Genomic DNA, 20,000 nt, shown 5'->3' on the forward strand with positions numbered 1-20,000 from the left:
TAAGGCTACTCAGAGAACAGACAGGACCCCTGTTGATTGTAAGGCTACTCAGAGAACAGACAGGACCCCTGTTGATTGTAAGGCTACTCAGAGAACAGACAGGACCCCTGTTGATTGTAAGGCTACTCAGAGAACAGACAGGACCCCTGTTGATTGTAAGGCTACTCAGAGAACAGACAGGACCCCTGCTGATTGTAAGGCTACTCAGAGAACAGACAGGACCCCTGCTGATTGTAAGGCTACTCAGAGAACAGACAGGACCCCTGCTGATTGTAAGGCTACTCAGAGAACAGACAGGACCCCTGTTGATTGTAAGGCTACTCAGAGAACAGACAGGACCCCTGCTGATTGTAAGGCTACTCAGAGAACAGACAGGACCCCTGCTGATTGTAAGGCTACTCAGAGAACAGACAGGACCCCTGCTGATTGTAAGGCTACTCAGAGAACAGACAGGACCCCTGCTGATTGTAAGGCTACTCAGAGAACAGACAGGACCCCTGCTGATTGTAAGGCTACTCAGAGAACAGACAGGACCCCTGCTGATTGTTAGGATACTCAGAGAACAGACAGGACCCCTGCTGATTGTTAGGATACTCAGAGAACAGACAGGACCCCTGCTGATTGTAAGGCTACTCAGAGAACAGACAGGACCCCTGCTGATTGTTAGGATACTCAGAGAACAGACAGGACCCCTGTTGATTGTAAGGCTACTCAGAGAACAGACATGACCCCTGTTGATTGTTAGGATACTCAGAGAACAGACAGGACCACATTAACTGTCTGTACATTGTGCCTTCTACATCTCTAGTACTGAAATAAAAACTTTTGACTGAAGTGTTTTGCTTTTTTTAGGTTTTGTACTCGTGATAGGAGTGGTGATGGTCGTCTATCTTTTGAGGTATGTTTTTCTGTCAAGTTAGATGATGATGAAATATATATATATACACACACACACCGTCAGGTCCATAGGTCGTCAGGTCCATATTTGGACAGTGACACAATTTGCATCATTTTTGGGTCATTGTCCATCTGCACTGTGAAGCACCGTCCAATGAGTTTTGAAGCTTCTGGCTGAATCTGAGCAGATAATATCATTAGCCCCAAACACTTCAGAATTCATCCTGCTGTTTTTGTCAGCAGTCACATCATCACTAAATACAAGGGAAGCAGTTCCACTGGCAGCCATACAAGCCCACGCCATAACACCACCTCCACCATGCTTCACAGATGAGTTGGTATGCTTCGGATCATGAGCAGTTCCTTCCCTTCTCCATACCACTACCTCCACCATGCTTCACAGATGAGGTGGTATGCTTCGGGTCATGAGCAGTTCCTTCCCTTCTCCATAACATTACCTCCACCATGCTTCACAGATGAGTTGGTATGCTTCAGATGATGAGCAGTTCCTTCCCTTCTCCATAACACTACCTCCACCATGCTTCACAGATGAGGTGGTATGCTTCAGATGATGAGCAGTTCCTTCCCTTCTCCATAACTCTTCTCTTCCCATCATTCTGGTACAAGTTGATCTTTGTCTCATCTCTTTATAGGATGTTGTTCCAGAACTGCAGGTTTAAAAAAAAAAAAAAAATTTGGGAGCAAACTCTAATCTGGTCTTCCTGTTTTTGAGAAATGGGTTACATCTTGTGTATTTACTCTGGTGAAGTGACTTTGACGCAGATAGACCTTCCTCCTGGAGGGTGTTGTTGATCTGGCTGACTGTTGTGAAAAGGTTTTTTCTTCACCATGGAAACCATTCTGTCATCACACCTAATGTTTTTGCTATCACTCTGATGGGTTTGTTTTGATTTGTCAGCCTGACGGCTTGTTTCACTGGCAGTGACAGCTCTCTGGACTTCATATTGAGGGTTTGTTTCACTGGCAGTGACAGCTCTCTGGACTTCATATTGAGGGTTTGCTTCACTGGCAGTGACAGCTCTTTGGACTTCATATTGAGGGTTTGTTTCACTGGCAGTGACAGCTCTTTGGACTTCATATTGAGGGTTTGTTTCACTGGCAGTGACAGCTCTTGGACTTCATATTGAGGGTTTGTTTCACTGGCAGTGACAGCTCTTTGGACTTCATATTGAGGGTTTGCTTCACTGGCAGTGACAGCTCTTTGGACTTCATATTGAGGGTTTGTTTCACTGGCAGTGACAGCTCTTTGGACTTCATATTGAGGGTTTGTTTCACTGGCAGTGACAGCTCTCTGGACTTAATATTGAGGGTTTGCTTCACTGGCAGTGACATCTCTCTGGACTTCATATTGAGGGTTTGTTTCACTGGCAGTGACAGCTCTTTGGACTTCATATTGAGGGTTAACAGTAACAGATTCCAAATGCAAAAATGCCACACTTGAAATCAACTCAAGACCTTTTATCTGCTTACCAAATGAACTAATGAGGTAATAACACACACCTGGCCACGGAACACCTGAGCAACCAATTGTCCAATGACTTTTGATCCCTTAGAAAGGGGGGAGGGCCACATATAAAAAGTGCTGTAATTTCTACACCGTTCACCCGATTTGGATGTAAATCCCCTCAAATTAAGGCTAAAAGTGCCCTTTAAACTCACATTTCAACTCCAATATGCTGTTGTAGACAGCCAAAATAATAATAACTTGGTCAATGTCCAAATATTTATGGACCTGACTGTATATATCTATTTAGACGATGGTGAAATATATATATTATATATATATATATATATACAGTACCAGTCAAAAGTTTGGACATTCAAGGGTTTTTATTTATTTTTTACTATTTTCCACATTGTGGAATCATAGTGAAGACATCAAAACTATGAAATAACACATATGGAATCATGCAGTAAAAACAAAAGTGTAAAACAAAATCTGAATATATTTAATTAGTCACCCTTTGCCTTGATGACAGCTTCGCACACTCTTGGCATTCTCTCAACCAGCTTCCCACATATACTGAGCACTTGTTGGCTGCTTTTCCTTCACTCTGCAGTCAAACTCATCCCAAACCATCTCAATTTGTTTGAGGTTGGGGGGATTGTGGAGGCCAGGTCATCTGATGCAGCACTCCATCATTCTCCTTGGAAAAATAACCCTTACACAGCCTGGAGGTGTGTTGGGTCATTGTCCTGTTGAAAAACAAATGATAGTCCCACTAAGCTCAAACCAGATGGGACGGCGTATCACTGCAGAAGGCTGTGGTAGCCATGCTGGTTAAGTGTGCCTTAAATTCTAAATAAATCACTAATAGTGTCACCAGCAGAGCACCATCACACCTCCTCCTCCATGCTTCACGGTGGGAACCACACATGCAGACATCTGTTCGCCTACTCTGCGTCTCACAAAGACACTGTGGTTGGAACCAAAAATCTCAAATTTGGACAGATTTCCAACGGTCTAATGTCCAATGCTCGTGTTCTTTGGCACAATCAAGTCTCTTCTTCTAATTGGTGTCCTTTTAGAAGTGGTTTCTTTTGCAGCAATTCGACCATGGAGGCCTGATTCACACAGTCTCCTCTGAACAGTTGATGTTGAGATGTGTCTGTTACTCGAACTCTGAAGCAGAGTCTGGTAACTCTAATGAACTTCTCCTCTGCAGCAGAGGTAACTCTGGATCTTCCCTTCCTGTGGCGGTCCTCAGTTTCAGCACTTGATGGTTTTTGCGACTCCACTTGAAGGAACTTTCTTGAAATGTTCCATATTGTCTGACCTTCGTCTCTTAAAGTAATGATGGACTGTCGTTTCTCTTTGCTTATTTGAGCTGTTCTTGCCATAATATGGACATGGACTTTTACCAAATAGGGCTATCTTCTGTATGCTACTAATTGTCTCAAACGCATTAAGAAGGAAAGAAATTCCACAAATGACCTTTTAACAAGGCAGACCTGTTAATTGAAATGCATGAAATGGTGACTACCTCATGAAGCTGGTTGAGAGAATGCCAAGAGTGTGCAAAGCTGTCATCAAGGCAAATGGTGGCTACATTGAAGAATCTAACATGAATAAAATATATTTAGATTTATTTAACACGTTTTGGTTACTACATGATTCAATATGTGTTATTTCTGTCTAGTTTAGGGTGTGTGTCAACAGGTGTTTCCTGATGAAGAAGAATAGATTTAATGCGGGGGGGGGGCTCATATTGTCAGGGTCCCCTATGCAAAACATGACTGAGATCATCTCTCAGATCATCTCCATATGCTCTTTTGTCTGTGTGTGACCTGATTTTCAACGCACACAGAAGAACCAACACAGCTAACACCATGGGCCTGGTACGATGCTACTTTTCTGTTATTATAGATAATTCCTGATACCTGGTAGGATACTTCATCATATCATTTCTATACCTGGTAGGACACTTCATATCATTACTATACCTGGTAGGATACTTGAGATCATTTCTGTACCTGGTAGGATACTTCATCATATCATTGTTATACCTGCTAGGATACTTCATATCGTTCTTGTACCTGGTAGGATACTTCAGATCATTACTATACCTGGTAGGATACTTCAGATCATTACTATACCTGGTAGGATACCTCAGATCATTTCTATACCTGGTAGGATACTTCAGATCATTACTATGCCTGGTAGGATACCTCATATCATTTCTATACCTGGTAGGATACTTCAGATCATTACTATACCTTGTAATGGTACGATAGGATACTTCATATCATAGGATACTTCGACTCTTCATCGTATCATATGATTAGATGGTATACTGTTATTGTGTTAGGTTTGTTCTGTGATCTGACATTCTATAGTTTTTTTATCATGAATGTTAGACTCTGATTCTGTAATGACTTCAGTTTAGAGGAAATACCGATCTGTAGTACTAGCAGCTAACATTTACTAACAACACAACAACTGTAGTGGGGGGGGTTCTGAGTTTGGGGTTGGGTTGTGTGTGTGAGTGAGTGAGACTGTGAGTGAGTGAGTGAGACTGGGTGGGTGGGTGGGTGGGTGAGTGAGTGAGACTGAGTGAGCGAGAGAGACTGTGAGTGAGTGAGTGAGTGAGACTGTGGGTGGGTGAGTGAGTGAGTGAGACTGTGTCTCAGTCTCTCTCTCTGCCTTGTAGGGGAGTTCTCATCCAAAGCCGTTCCCAGGAGACATCCTGGAGTTTCCTCGGAATAAATACTTCTCCCATTTCGGAATTTACTACGGAGAGAGAGATGGAGTTCCCTACGTAGCACATCTCACCTGCAGAGGTCTGTCTATATATATATACACACACACACACACACACAGTCTTGTACAGCTCACCTTGTGTGGACACACAATTCAGTCCAATTAAAATTCCTATTTTCCTCTAACCCCTAACTCTAACCCCCCCTAGAAATAGCATTTGACCTTGTGGGGGATTAACAAAATGTCCCCAGTTGGTCACATTGTTGTTACTTTACTATTCTAGTGGGGACTTCTGGTCCCCACAAGTATAGTTAAACACGTCCACACACACACACACACTATGCTGTACTGACTGACTGCATGTGTGTGCAGACTCGGAGACGAAGCTCCTGCTTTTTGGTCGAGCCCTGAAGTCAGAGGTCAAACTGGACCCAGTGGAGGTGGTGGGACAGAGATACAAGGTAACACGCTCAGGGCGGCAGGGTAGCCTAGTGGTTAGAGTGTTGGACTAGTAACCAAATCCCTGAGCTGACAAGGTACAAGTCTGTTGTTCTGCCCCTGAACAGGCAGTTAACCCACTGTTCCTAGGCCGTCATTGAAAGAATTTGTTCTTAACTGACTTGCCTAGTTAAAGAAAGGTTAAAAAAAGGTAAATATTTAGATTATTCTAGATTGTGTGTGTATGTGAGGTCATAGCTCCTCTAACCAATGTGTTTGTGAGGTCATAGCTCCTCTAACCAATGTGTTTGTGAGGTCATAGCTCCTCTAACCATGTGTAGGTGAGGTCATAGCTCCTCTAACCATGTGTATGTGAGGTCATAGCTCCTCTAACCATGTGTAGGTGAGGTCATAGCTCCTCTAACCATGTGTATGTGAGGTCATAGCTCCTCTAACCATGTGTAGGTGAGGTCATAGCTCCTCTAACCATGTGTAGGTGAGGTCATAGCTCCTCTAACCATGTGTAGGTGAGGTCATAGCTCCTCTAACCATGTGTACTGTAGGTGAGGAACATGCTGGATGAGATCCATCCTCCCAGGGACTTCTACACTGTGGTGAAGCCTGCTATAGACGATATGATGGGTAAGGATATCACCTTCGACATCTTGTTCCATAACTCTGAACACCAGGCCACGCTCTTCAGATATGGACTCAAGAAGTCTACACAGGTAAGGGTAGGGGTGGTGAGAGTCTTTGATGGTGGTACATGTGCAACAATGTCTGGTGTGGTTGGTTGTAGATTGAAAAGGTCTGTTGTGATTGGTTGTAGATTGAAAAGGTCTGTTGTGATTGGTTGTAGATTGAAAAGGTATGTTGTGATTGGTTACAGATTGAAAACGTCTGTAGCGATTGGTTGTAGATTGAAATGGTCTGTTGTGATTGGTTACAGATTGAGAAGGTCTACATCCAGATCCTGCCCACCTGGAAGGAACTGTTTAAGAAGAGGAAGTTGTAACAATGACTACAACAGTGACTGTGTTCTAGAACTCTGCCTACAGTCTGACGCCCCCCTCTCCCTGGACCTCATACTGGGCCATCACCTTTCTTACACCAGTACATTCATTTTAAATCCTCGAGGGAGAATCACCTGTCGTTCTACTCCTCACCAGCAGAGGAAACCAAAACAACTGACCAACTTACTTTCTGTTTTGCTCCACTGCGGTGAGGATGGTGTGGATCAGCCTAAGGATTCCTGCTAATGAGGAACAAGGAGAATCATAGCAGATTGGAATGTATAGTTAAAATAGTATTTACCTCCAGTGTAGTGTATAATAACTCCAGTGTAGTGTATAACTCCAGTGTAGTGTATAACTCCAGTGTAGTGTATAACTCCAGTGTAGTGTATAACTCCAGTGTAGTGTATAACTCCAGTGTAGTGTACAACTCCAGTGTAGTGTATAATAACTCCAGTGTAGTGTATAATAACTCCAGTGTAGTATATAACTCCAGTGTAGTATATAATAACTCCAGTGTAGTTTATAACTCCAGTGTAGTGTATAACTCCAGTGTAGTATATAACTCCAGTGTAGTATATCATAACTCCAGTGTAGTTTATAACCCCAGTATAGTGTATAATAACTCCAGTGTAGTGTATAACTCCAGTGTAGTGTATAACACCAGTGTAGTGTATAATAACTCCAGTGTAGTATATAACTCCAGTGTAGTATATCATACCTCCAGTGTAGTTTATAACTCCAGTATAGTGTATAATAACTCCAGTGTAGTATATAACTCCAGTGTAGTATATAATAACTCCAGTGTAGTATATAACTCCAGTGTAGTATATAATAACTCCAGTGTAGTATATAACTCCAGTGTAGTGTATAATAACTCCAGTGTAGTATATAACTCCAGTGTAGTGTATAATAACTCCAGTGTAGTATATAACTCCAGTGTAGTATATAATAACTCCAGTGTAGTGTATAACTCCAGTGTAGTGTATAATAACTTCAGTGTAGTATATAACTCCAGTGTAGTGTATAATAACTCCAGTGTAGTGTATAATAACTCCAGTGTAGTATATAACTCCAGTATAGTGTATAACTCCAGTGTAGTGTATAATAACTTCAGTGTAGTATATAACTCCAGTGTAGTGTATAATAACTCGTGTAGTGTATAATAACTCCAGTGTAGTGTATAACTCCAGTGTAGTATATAATAACTCCAGTGTAGTATATAATAACTCCAGTGTAGTATATAACTCCAGTGTAGTGTATAACTCCAGTGTAGTGTATAATAACTCCAGTGTAGTGTATAATAACTCCAGTGTAGTATATAACTCCAGTGTAGTGTATAACTCCAGTGTAGTGTATAACACCAGTGTAGTATATAACTCCAGTGTAGTATATAACTCCAGTGTAGTATATAACTCCAGTGTAGTATATAACTCCAGTGTAGTATATAACTCCAGTGTAGTGTATAACTCCAGTGTAGTATATAATAACTCCAGTGTAGTGTATAATAACTACAGTGTAGTGTATAATAACTACAGTGTAGTGTATAATAACTACAGTGTAGTGTATAATAACTCCAGTGTAGTGTATAATAACTCCAGTGTAGTGTATAACTCCAGTGTAGTGTATAATAACTCCAGTGTAGTGTATAATAACTCCAGTGTAGTATATAACTCCAGTGTAGTGTATAACTCCAGTGTAGTGTATAATAACTCCAGTGTAGTGTATAATAACTCCAGTGTAGTGTATAACTCCAGTGTAGTGTATAACTCCAGTGTAGTGTATAACTCCAGTGTAGTGTATAATAACTCCAGTGTAGTGTATAATAACTCCAGTGTAGTGTATAATAACTCCAGTGTAGTGTATAACTCCAGTGTAGTGTATAATAACTACAGTGTAGTGTATAACTCCAGTGTAGTATATAATAACTCCAGTGTAGTGTATAACCCCAGTGTAGTGTATAACTCCAGTGTAGTGTATAACCCCAGTGTAGTGTACAACTCCAGTGTAGTATATAACTCCAGTGTAGTATATAACTCCCAGTGTAGTGTATAACTCCAGTGTAGTATATAACTCCAGTGTAGTATATAACTCCAGTGTAGTATATAACTCCAGTGTAGTGTATAACTCCAGTGTAGTGTATAATTCCAGTGTAGTGTACAACTCCAGTGTAGTATATAACTCCAGTGTAGTGTATAACTCCAGTGTAGTATATAACTCCAGTGTAGTGTATAACTCCAGTGTAGTGTACAACTCCAGTGTAGTGTATAACTCCAGCCCTGTCTGCTGATATCGGGTCATGTTATTTTCCATTTTAGTTTATACTTTCAGGTTGAACATTATCTAGATTATATAAAACGGCATTGTTGGTTGAGGGCTTGTAAGTAAGCATTTCACGGTAAGATCTACACCTGTTGTATTGGGCGCATGTGACTAATAAAATTTGATTTAAATAAAGTTTCCTCTGTGTCTGTGTGTCAGAGAAAGAGAGGGAATGAGAGAGAGAAGATGGAGAGAGAGAGAGAGAAAGAGAGAGGAGCGAGAAAGAGGCAGGGGTTGAGTATGGGTTTTTACGTCTTCAGTTTTAAGGGATGAGTGTGAAATAATATGAGATGGAATGCAATTGTTGTTATTGTGATGTGGTCGAATGAAACAATGGAGGATGTATGAATCTGTTGTGTTTGTGTTCTGGGGAATGGAAAGACGTGGCACAATAAAGGAAAGCATTTATTTACAAATATCATTGCATCTTCAATGCCCTTCTTTTCTTATGTTAATAAGTGTGTTATTATGAATGTGTGTATAGCATCGTGGAGGAAAGCTGGAAAGTTCATCTGCAGTAACATTTCCTGAAGCATAAATATAAAAAGTTGTTGGATCACGCGGTCCCTCCTCTCTGTGCATCAGTGGGTCTAGAAACATTGGTGGTATTGATCCACAGTCATCAATAAGTCCTAACACCATCACCTACTGGTTTGTGTCAGGTGACCTAACAAGAGAGTGACCTAACATGAGAGTAACCTGACAGAGAGTGACCTAACAGAGAATGACCTAACGAGAGAGTGACCTGACAGAGAGTGACCTAACAGAGAGTGACCTGACAGAGAGTGACCTGACACACCCACAGCTGCTCAGTCTTGAAGACAGAGAGTGACCTGACAGAGAATGACCTGACAGAGAGTGACCTGACAGAGAGTGACCTGACAGAGAGTGACCTGACACACCCACAGCTGCTCAGTCTTGAAGACAGAGAGTGACCTGACAGAATGACCTGACAGAGAGTGACCTGACACACCCACAGCTGCTCAGTCTTGAAGACAGAGAGTGACCTGACAGAGAATGACCTGACAGAGAGTGACCTGACACACCCACAGCTGCTCAGTCTTGAAGACAGAGAGTGACCTGACAGAATGACCTGACAGAGAGTGACCTGACAGAGAGTGGGGGTTCTATTTAAACGCTGAGGCTAAAACACACGCAGACAGAAGAGAGGGACTGTGTGTGGTAGAGATACTTTGCTAAACATACACAGTCTAGTCTGTGGACTAGGAATATGCTAATGCTGTACATAGGAATATACTAATGATGTACATAGGAATATGCTAATGGTGTACATAGGAATATGCTAATGATGTACATAGGAATATACTAATGATGTACATAGGAATATGCTAATGGTGTACATAGGAATATGCTAATGGTGTACATAGGAATATGCTAATGATGTACATAGGAATATACTAATGATGTACATAGGAATATGCTAATGGTGTACATAGGAATATGCTAATGGTGTACATAGGAATATGCTAATGGTGTACATAGGAATATGCTAATGATGTACATAGGAATATGCTAATGATGTACATATGAATATGCTAATCAGTTGGTCTGTCCTTATAATGTCAGGTTAGGGGCGGGGTCATGCTCTGTGGCTGAGAGAGAGAGAGAGAGAGCGAGAGAGAGAGAGAAAGAGATAGTAGCTAGAGAAAGACAGAGAGAGCTAGATAGAGAAAGAGAGAGATAAACAGAAAGAGATAGATAGTATCTAGAGAAAGAGAGATAGATAAACAGAAAGAGAGATAGACCTCAGTGACAGAGAGTGGGTGAGTGTCGCTGGGTTACAGAACCAGTGTGACGCTGTCCAAATCATCACCCACTAATCTCCACCCGTCTCACCCAGCCCTCGACCTTTCTCACAGCCAGTTTAATAGTATGAAGCCCAGTGCAGGAAAAATACCATTAAAATAGGGCTTTCAATCAACAGGAGAACACACAGTCTACAGAACACCTCAAATTATAATTGTTGAATAATAATGACATTATAGTTGTTAGCTAGTAGGCATATTCATAGTTAAGTTATGGTAGAAGACAAGCTAATAATAACTCATATAAACTGGGTGGTTCGAGGCATGAATGCTGATTGGCTGACAGCCGTGATATATCAGACCATATACCACAGGTTAGGACAAAACGTGTATGTTTACTGCTCTAATTACATTGGTAACCAGTTTATAATAGCAATAAGGCCCCTTGGGGGTTTGTGGTATATGGCCAATATACCACGGCTAAGGGCTGTATCCAGGCACTCTGTGTTGCATCGTGCTTAAGAACAACCCTTAGCCGTGGTATATTGGCCGTATACCACACCTCCTCGGTCCTTATTGGTTAATTATATCCCTGCCCGTGTGGATAAAATAAACTCAAGACAGGCAGTCCACAAAGTAGCCTAACCACAACATATCAAATAGACAGGATGCATCGATGGTTGCATCATCACTGGTGGACAGACTCTGTCAACATAAATGCTACCATTGATCTGTTTTTATACTTAGGGGCCCCCGATAGCTAACGACCAGAAATAGATCCAGTGATTGAGTTTTTTCATCACTGGTTATTTAGACAAATCACAATTTCGAAGGGTTTTAGTATCTTTTGAATTTTGTAAAAGGGGAGGGGCATTTGTCCTTAACTTCAAAAGAGAGAGGGTGGACTGTTTTTATCTGCATATATTAAATCGTCATTTTCTCATGAAATGTCTCATTTAAAGGGGAAGTTTTGAGACCTCGTGCTAAAAGTGTTGTGGTTTCAGCCTTTTTTGCCCACTGTGGGTGTATCTCTTCAGAAAAATCAGGCGTTGTCTGTATCAATAATCAATCATTATGAATGCTCAGCCCATTCCCCAGTGCACTAGAAAGTGCATTTTCAAAAGTAGTACACTTAAAGGGGAATAAATTGTCAATCAATCAAATGTATTTTATAAAGCCCTTTTTACATCAGCAGTTGTCACCAAGTGCTTTGCAGATGTCCAGGCTAACACAGAGCAAGCAATGTTGAGGCAGAAGCATAGTTGAAAAACCTCTCAAGAAGGAAAGTTAGCATTTATTGGGATGACTCGTGTTCTGGAGGCAGCTCTGCAGGGTGGTCACTAGCTGGCACAGTCACAATGTTATAGAACCTAACCTTAAGCACACTGTTAACCTTATGCCCAACGTTCAATTATATACTGAACAAAAATATGAAGTGTTGGTCCCATGTTTCATGAGCTTAAATAAAAGATCTCAGAAATGTTCCCTACGCAAAAAAAACAACACATTTCTCTTAAATTTTGTCCACAAATTTGTTTACATCCCTGTTAGTCAGCATTTCTCCGTTGCCAAGATAATCCATCCACCTGACAGGTGTAGCATATCAAAAAGCTGATTAAACAGTATGATAAATACACAGGTGCACCTTGTGCTGGGGACAATAAAAAGCCACTCTAAAATGTGCCGTTTTGTCACAAAACTATGCCACAGATGTCTCAAATTTTGAGTGAATGTGAAATTAACATGCAAACTATAGGAATGTCCACCAGAGCTGTTGCCAGATAATTGAATGTTCATTTCTCTACCAAAGCCGCCTCCAACATCGTTTTAGAGAATTTGGCAGGACATCCGGCCTCACAACCGCAGACCATGTGTAACCATGCCAGCCCAAGACCTCCACATCCGGCTTCTTCATCTGTGGGATCGTCCGAGACAAGCCACCCCTGGACAGCTGATGAAACTGAGGAGTATTTCTGTCTGTAATAAAGCCCTTTTGTGGGGGGAAAAAGTCATTCTGATTGGCTGGGCCTGGCTCCCCAGTGGGTGGGCCTACGACCCTGCCCAGTCATGTGAAATCCATACATTAGGGCCTAATAAAAGTATTTAAATTGACTGATTTCCTTATTTGAACTATAACTCTTTGAAATTGTTAGATGTCACATTTATATTTTTGTTCAGTATATATATATATATATATATATATATATATATTTTTTTTATATAGCCTATTTGGATTTTGCAGCTGGCCCATCTCGTGCAAATGGCTCAGTTCTGCCTCCAGGACTAGACTCATCCCAATAAACGTCAACCTGCAAGAACCAAGGAAGAAACCTAGAGAGGAACCAGGCTCCGAGGAGTGGCCAGTCATGGTAACTGATCACAGCTTGGGTGTCACGGCAACCCCCATGTTGCTGTGAGTGTCCTTCAGCCATGAGATCAGAATGGTGTTCAGCTCAGATGGCCTGAAACAAACACAAACACACACAACCAATATAAACACCCAAGGTATGCCTAATCTATCTGCCAATATACACAAATATGTTTGCTAATACACCACAGTTTATACCACAAAAATATATTTTTGAAGGCTTAGAGTAAGGGTTAGGGTTAATGTTTAGGGAAAATAGGATTTTGAATGGGACTGAATTGTGTGTCTCCACAAGGTTAGTTGCACAAGACTGTGTGTGTGTGTGTGTGTGTGTTGTCTGTGTGTTTGTATTAGTGCTGAGCGATTAGTGCTTTTTGAGGTCGGTTCAATTTCGGTTATAAAAAATAATCACAGATTTAAATGAAAAAACATGAATTAATGATTTATGAAATAATTTAATGATTTTAAAGTATTTGAGATATAGATTTTTTAAATTTTAGAGCTTCCCTCAGTCATCACCTGCCTTCATCCTGACACTGGGTTGCTATAACAATACATAATGTTCCTGAACGACCATTACTGCTTATCACTTATTAAACAGAATTTATTCACATTATATACTTTAATGCCTACTGCCTACTGGAGAACTTATTTGTATTGCTTTTAATCTTTTTAATGAATTTATCTTATTAACACTTTGTTCTAGCTAGCTATTTGTGTAGGTAGTTATCAAGTAAACACAATGATAGGCAGACACCCTGGTATATAGGGCGGCAGGGTAGCCTAGTGGTTAGAGCATTGGACTAGTAACCGAAAGGTTGCAAGTTCAAATCCCCGAGCTGACAAGGTACAAAATCTGATGTTCTGCCCCTGAACAAGGCAGTTAACCCAGTGTTCCTAGGCCGTCATTGAAAATAAGAATTTGTTCTTAACTGAATTGCCTAGTAAAATAAAGGTAAAAATATTATTACATAATTTCGATTTTTTGATTTGATTACTTAATAATTTTTTAAATTCTTGAATAAAGTCATCTCATATCTTCTCAGGCAGTAGCAGCCAGCGACCCATCTCATGTCAGTGAGTCTACGAGTAATCATATTGAGCTATGCCAGTAGCTAGCTGTCTGACAAAATCCTTTTGACTAGTTCTTCAAAGTAGATAACGCATACAGTGCCTTGAGAAAATACTATTTGGCCCTGGTTCCTGTCCTTGACTTATTCCACAATTCGTTGAGTTACAGCCTGACGACTGTAGCTCTGGTCCTGGTCTGTTACATACCTCAACCACGTTTACACTCGTTTCACCACAACAAACAAATGTTTAGAGCTTTAGCCCCACAGCTTTACTTGTAAAGTTACCATCTGAATTCAAAGTGGATTCAATGGAGAGAAAAAAATGTATCACCCATCAGACAGTAGCTCATAATCACAAAGTGATGACATGTTTTTAGAAAATCCTTCAGATTTACTGATAATGAAATACAGAAATATCTAATTTACATACAGTACCAGTCAAAAGTTTGGACACACCTACTCATTCAAGGGTTTTTCTTTATTTGTACTATTTTCTATAATGTAGAATAATAGTGAAGACATCAAAACAATAAAATAACACATGAAATCATGAAGTAACCAAAAGTAGCCACCCTTTGCCTTGACAACTTTGCACACTCTTGGCATACTCTCAACCAGCTTCATGAGGTAGTCACCTGGCCCCTGACAGGAGATTTACGAGGTCTTTGGGGATTCCACATTTCATCTCCGCTTTCCAGAGCATGAGTTAGTGTTTCTGTTCTATATGGTACCAGGGAGACATGGCTCCAGTTTGGGGTTGGGGGGGCAGACACTGGTCTCTACACATTGAAAACGGTTTTTACAACAGATACTGTCTGCTGTGATTTATAAGTATATTTTATACTAATCCTAACCTTGTGATCCATTCCATACATCTGTTGTGTGTTATGTAAACTGAAGGAGGATGGAATTTGATATAAAATGCTGTGGCTCAAACCAGCTGGTTGAGTTCTCAGTGATCACCTCCAGGGGTGATGACCGACCAGCTGGTTGAGTTCTCAGTGATCACCTCCAGGGGTGATGACCGACCAGCTGGTTGAGTTCTCAGTGATCACCTCCAGGGGTGATGACCGACCAGCTGGTTGAGTTCTCAGTGATCACCTCCAGGGGTGATGACGACCAGCTGGTTGAGTTCTCAGTGATCACCTCCAGGGGTGATGACCGACCAGCTGGTTGAGTTCTCAGTGATCACCTCCAGGGGTGATGACCGACCAGCTGGTTGAGTTCTCAGTGGTCACCTCCAGGGGTGATGACCGACCAGCTGGTTGAGTTATCAGTGATCACCTCCAGGGGTGATGACCGACCAGCTGGTTGAGTTCTCAGTGATCACCTCCAGGGGTGATGACCGACCAGCTGGTTGAGTTCTCAGTGATCACCTCCAGGGGTGATGACCGACCAGCTGGTTGAGTTCTCAGTGGTCACCTCCAGGGCTGATGACCGACCAGCTGGTTGAGTTCTCAGTGATCACCTCCAGGGGTGATGACCGACCAGCTGGTTGAGTTATCAGTGATCACCTCCAGGGGTGATTACCGACCAGCTCCATTACTGCACTAATGAAATAATACAGTTTGATTGTTTTGAAGAAATCTAAAGTCTCTCCTTTTGATTATAATAATTCCACCACACTTGTTAAAAAGTTAATTTGTGGATTTTTTTTTCTTAATGCGTTTGAGCCAATCAGTTGTGTTGTGACAAGGTAGGAATGGTATACAGAAGATAGCCCTATTTATGGCCATATTATGGCAAGCAAAGAGAAATGACAGTCCATCATTACTTTAAGACATGGCTACTTTGAAGAATCTCAAATATAACTTTTTTTGGTTACTACATAAGTCCATGTGTTATTTCATAGTTTTGATGTCTTCACTATTATTCTACAATGTGGAAAAACTCTGGCATTAGTAGGTGTGTCCAAACGTTTGACTGGTACTGTACATGGATAGGACCAAGGAAGGGTAGAAAACAATTTCTAGAGTGTTGAAAGTTTCCAAGAGCACAGTGGTCTCCATCATTGGAAAAGTGAAAAAATATGTAACTACCCAGACTCCCTAGAGCTGGCCGTCTGACCAAACTGATCAACTTCGCAAGAACCTTGGTCAGGGAGGTGACCAAGAACCCAAAGACCACTCTGACAGAACTACAGAGTTCCTTGGTTGAGCTGGGAGAACCTGCCAGAAGGACAACAGTCTCTACACCACTTTACCAATCTGGGGTTTATGGGAGAGTGGCCAGACGGAAGCCACGGCTGAGAAAAAGGCACATGAACTCCGCCTGGAGTTTGTAAAAAAGGCACATGAACTCCGCCTGGAGTTTGTAAAAAAGGCACATGAACTCCGCCTGGAGTTTGTAAAAAGGCACATGAACTCCGCCTGGAGTTTGTAAAAAGGCACATGAACTCCGCCTGGAGTTTGTAAAAAGGCACATGAACTCCGCCTGGAGTTTGTAAACAGGCAAGACTCTGAAAGACTGAGAGCATAAGGCGAAGGATAATGTGGTCTGATGAGACAAAAATGTTACTCTTTGGCCTGAATGCAAAGACCTACTGTATGTCTGGAGAAAACAAGGCACAGCTCATCACCCATCGAACACCATCACTACCGTGAAGCAAGGTGGTGGCAGCATCATGCTATGGGGATGCTTTTCAGTGGCAGGGACTGGGAGACTGGCAAGGATAGAGGGAGCAATGAATGGAGACAAATACGGGCAAATCCTTGATGAAAATGTACATTTGAACAGGACAATGACTCCAAGCATACAGCCAACGCAATGCTGGAACGGCTTCAGAAGAAGATTGGGAAAGTCCTTGAGTGAAGAATAGAATCCCATTGAAAATCTGTGGAAAAACTTGAAGATTGCTGGTCAATGCCGCTCCCCATCTAACTCAACAGAGCTTGAAAAATTCTGAAAGGAAAAATGGTAGAAAATCTCCAAATCCAGATGTTCAAAGCTAATACAGACTGTTAATAATACCCAAGACTGTTAAGCTAATACAGACATACCCAAGACGAATCAAAGCTGATCCAGACATACCCAAGACAACTCAAAGCTGATACAGACATACCCAAGACGACTCAAAGCTGACACAGACATACTCAAGACGACTCAAAGCTGATCCAGACATACCCAAGACTGTAAAGCTGTAATCACCGCTGAAGGTACTTCTACAAAGTATTGACTCAGGGGTGTGAATACTTATGTAAATGAGATATTTCTGAATCCCATAAATAAATACATTTGCAAACATTTCTAAAAAACATTACTTTGTCATATATGGTGTATCGTGTGCAGATGGGTGAGAAAAAAAATATTGTATCCATTTTGAATTCAGGCTGTAACACAACAAAATGTGGAATAAGTCCAGGGGGATATTTTCTGAAGGCTCGGAAAATAGAACTCAAGTAATTGAACCGACATCGATCAATTAGTTGTTTATTAATCGTTCAGCACTAGTGTTTGTGTGTGTGTGTGTGTGTGGGGGGGGTGGTTACTGAGGTCAACAAAGACAGATGGTTAAAAGGTTGACACTATGAACTCTCACACACACGCAGGCCCACCTTTCCATCTGGGTCCAGTGTCCACACTCCTCAATGTGTCCTCTGGTGAGGTTGGGGATCTGAAACACACAGACCTGACACATTGACATATATAACACACACAAACGTGTCTGCTTACAATGTGTGTGTGTGCTTGTGTGCTTGTGTGTTTATGTGTATGTGTGTGTGCTGCGTGTCTGTCTGTCTGTCTGTCTGTCTGTCTGTCTGTCTGTCTGTCTGTCTGTCTGTCTGTGTCTGTCTGTCTGTCTGTCTGTCTGTCTGTCTGTCTGTCTGTCTGTCTCTGTCTGTCTGTCTCTGTCTGTCTGTCTGTCTGTCTGTCTGTCTGTCTGTCTGTCTGTCTGTCTGTCTGTCTGTCTGTCTGTGAGTATACGTGCGTCAAATCAAAGTTTATTTCTCGCCTTCACAGGATACAACAGGTGCAAAACCATTCAGCGATGATCTCCTAACATATGATCTCCTTACTTATGATCTCCTTACTTATGATCTCCTTACTTATGATCTCCTAACCTATGCTCTCCTTACTTATGATCTCCTAACCTATGATCTCCTAACCTATGATCTCCTTACTTATGATCTCCTTACTTATGATCTCCTTACCTATGATCTCCTAACCTATGATCTCCTAACCTATGATCTCCTAACCTATAATCTCCTAACCTATGATCTCCTAACATATGATCTCCTTACTTATGATCTCCTAACCTATGATCTCCTTACTTATGATCTCCTAACCTATGATCTCCTAACCTATGATCTCCTAACCTATGATCTCCTAACCTATGATCTCCTAACCTATAATCTCCTAACCTATGATCTCCTAACATATGATCTCCTTACTTATGATCTCCTAACCTATGATCTCCTTACTTATGATCTCCTAACCTATGATCTCCTAACCTATGATCTCCTAACCTATAATCTCCTAACCTATGATCTCCTAACATATGATCTCCTTACTTATGATCTCCTAACCTATGATCTCCTTACTTATGATCTCCTAACCTATGATCTCCTTACTTATGATCTCCTAACCTATGATCTCCTAACATATAATCTTCTAACCTATAATCTCCTAACATATAATCTTCTAACCTATAATCTCCTAACCTATAATCTCCTAACATATGATCTCCTAACATATGATCTCCTAACCTATGATCTCCTAACCTATGATCTCCTAACATATAATCTTCTAACCTATAATCTCCTAACCTATAATCTCCTAACATATGATCTCCTAACATATGATCTCCTAACATATGATCTCCTAACTTATGATCTCCTAACCTATGATCTCCTAACCTATGATCTCCTTACCTATGATTTCCTAACCTACGATCTCCTAACATATGATCTCCTAACCTATAATCTCCTAACCTATAATCTCCTCAGTCTGTCTGTGTGTTCTGTGTGTGTGTGTTATCACCATGTTTTCCATTCCCCTGGAGAAGACAGGCAGCAGAACAGGATCTTTACCCGCGGTCACCATGAGAGCTGGCATCAAGAGCTACAGACAGACACACACACAGGAAAAGCGTAATTTATCAACATACTGTATAACTGTGTCAACGTAACACACACACCCCTACCTTAGCTCTGGGTCGGGAGCAAAGCCATTTCCAGTTGCTCACAACATTACGGTACCAGTTCAGCGGCCCTCTGGAAAAACACACAACACTGTCACTCATTTCTCCTCCTCTTCCAACTCTCCTCCACCTCTCCTCCTCCTCTACCTCCTCCTCCTCTCCTCCTCCTCTTCCACCTCTCCTCCTCTACCTCCTCTTCCACCTCCTCCTCCTCCTTCTCCTCCACCTCTCCCTCCTCTTCCCCTCTTCTTCTCCACCTCTCTCCCTCCTCCCTTTCCTCTCCTCTTCCTCCTCCTCCACCTCCTCCTCTTCCCCTCTTCTTCTCCACCTCTCTCCCTCCTCCTTTTCCTCTCCTCTTCCACCTCCCCCTTCTCCTCCACCTCTTCTCCTCCCCTTCTTTATCTTCCTCCTCCCCTCCCCTCCCCTCCACTCATCCCCTCTATTTCCTTATTCCATCCTCCACCCTCTCTCCTCGTTGCCAGTGTGTGTGTGTGTGTGTGTGTGTGTGTGTGTGTGTACCTGAATCCCTTGTCTTTGAACTGAGTGATGTAGAACTGCAGAGCAGTCTCACTGAGGATAGAACTCCTGGGTATCTCGTCTGGTAGTCCTACGAACAGACCACCTACACACACGCACACACGCACGCACACACGCACACACGCACACACACACACACACACACACACACACGTATTTATTATTTATCCTCCAATCAGAATGTCAGTTTAACACATGGGACCCCATAGGTCAACCCTTCAGTC

General features: G+C 41.8%; 3 protein-coding genes and 1 long non-coding RNA gene across 7 annotated transcripts in view; 2 read left to right on the top strand and 2 right to left on the bottom strand.

The window, feature by feature from the left end:
- LOC121847741 overlaps positions 1-834 on the top strand; it is a 1,631-nt gene extending 797 nt beyond the window's left edge. For all 3 annotated transcript variants that reach the window (XM_042330245.1, XM_042330246.1, XM_042330247.1), the window contains exon 2: positions 1-834. This exon is cut by the window's left edge. In XM_042330245.1, the coding sequence (XP_042186179.1) occupies positions 1-728 (728 nt within the window). In that variant the 3' untranslated portion in view covers positions 729-834.
- A 3,292-nt stretch (positions 835-4,126) lies between these two features.
- Positions 4,127-7,949, top strand: plaat1l (phospholipase A and acyltransferase 1-like). 2 transcript variants are annotated; one of them, XM_042330250.1, is made up of 5 exons: positions 4,127-4,257; positions 5,070-5,199; positions 5,492-5,580; positions 6,121-6,285; positions 6,507-7,949. In XM_042330250.1, exons 1-5 carry the CDS (start codon positions 4,249-4,251, stop codon positions 6,570-6,572), a joined length of 459 nt encoding a protein of 152 aa, XP_042186184.1. In that variant the 5' UTR covers positions 4,127-4,248; the 3' UTR covers positions 6,573-7,949. The 2 variants fall into 2 exon arrangements, with proteins under 2 accessions (XP_042186184.1, XP_042186182.1); XM_042330248.1 differs by lacking the exons at positions 4,127-4,257; positions 5,070-5,199; positions 5,492-5,580 and having other exon boundaries at positions 6,121-6,199.
- Positions 7,950-9,279: 1,330 nt separating this feature from the next.
- Positions 9,280-11,085, bottom strand: LOC112239011. Its single transcript, XR_006084594.1, has 2 exons — positions 9,786-11,085; positions 9,280-9,755 (listed from the first exon to the last, which is right to left on the bottom strand). It is a non-coding gene; the product is annotated as an uncharacterized LOC112239011 (long non-coding RNA).
- A 716-nt stretch (positions 11,086-11,801) lies between these two features.
- Positions 11,802-20,000, bottom strand: part of LOC112239012 (bifunctional epoxide hydrolase 2) — a 15,496-nt gene continuing 7,297 nt past the window's right edge. The window contains exons 9-13 of the mRNA XM_042330251.1: positions 19,759-19,861; positions 19,243-19,312; positions 19,080-19,160; positions 17,654-17,712; positions 11,802-13,120 (exon numbers count right to left, since the gene is read on the bottom strand). Coding sequence (XP_042186185.1) covers positions 13,036-13,120; positions 17,654-17,712; positions 19,080-19,160; positions 19,243-19,312; positions 19,759-19,861 — 398 coding nt within the window. The 3' untranslated portion in view covers positions 11,802-13,035. The remainder of the gene's footprint in view (positions 13,121-17,653; positions 17,713-19,079; positions 19,161-19,242; positions 19,313-19,758; positions 19,862-20,000) is intronic.

Source organism: Oncorhynchus tshawytscha, linkage group LG11 (genome assembly GCF_018296145.1).
Source record: "Oncorhynchus tshawytscha isolate Ot180627B linkage group LG11, Otsh_v2.0, whole genome shotgun sequence".
Lineage (NCBI taxonomy): Eukaryota > Metazoa > Chordata > Actinopteri > Salmoniformes > Salmonidae > Oncorhynchus > Oncorhynchus tshawytscha.

Bases quoted from the DNA above. Each gene is read 5' to 3' on its own strand.
- plaat1l (XM_042330248.1), top strand. From the start codon at position 6,816: ATGAGGAACAAGGAGAATCATAGCAGATTGGAATGTATAGTTAAAATA.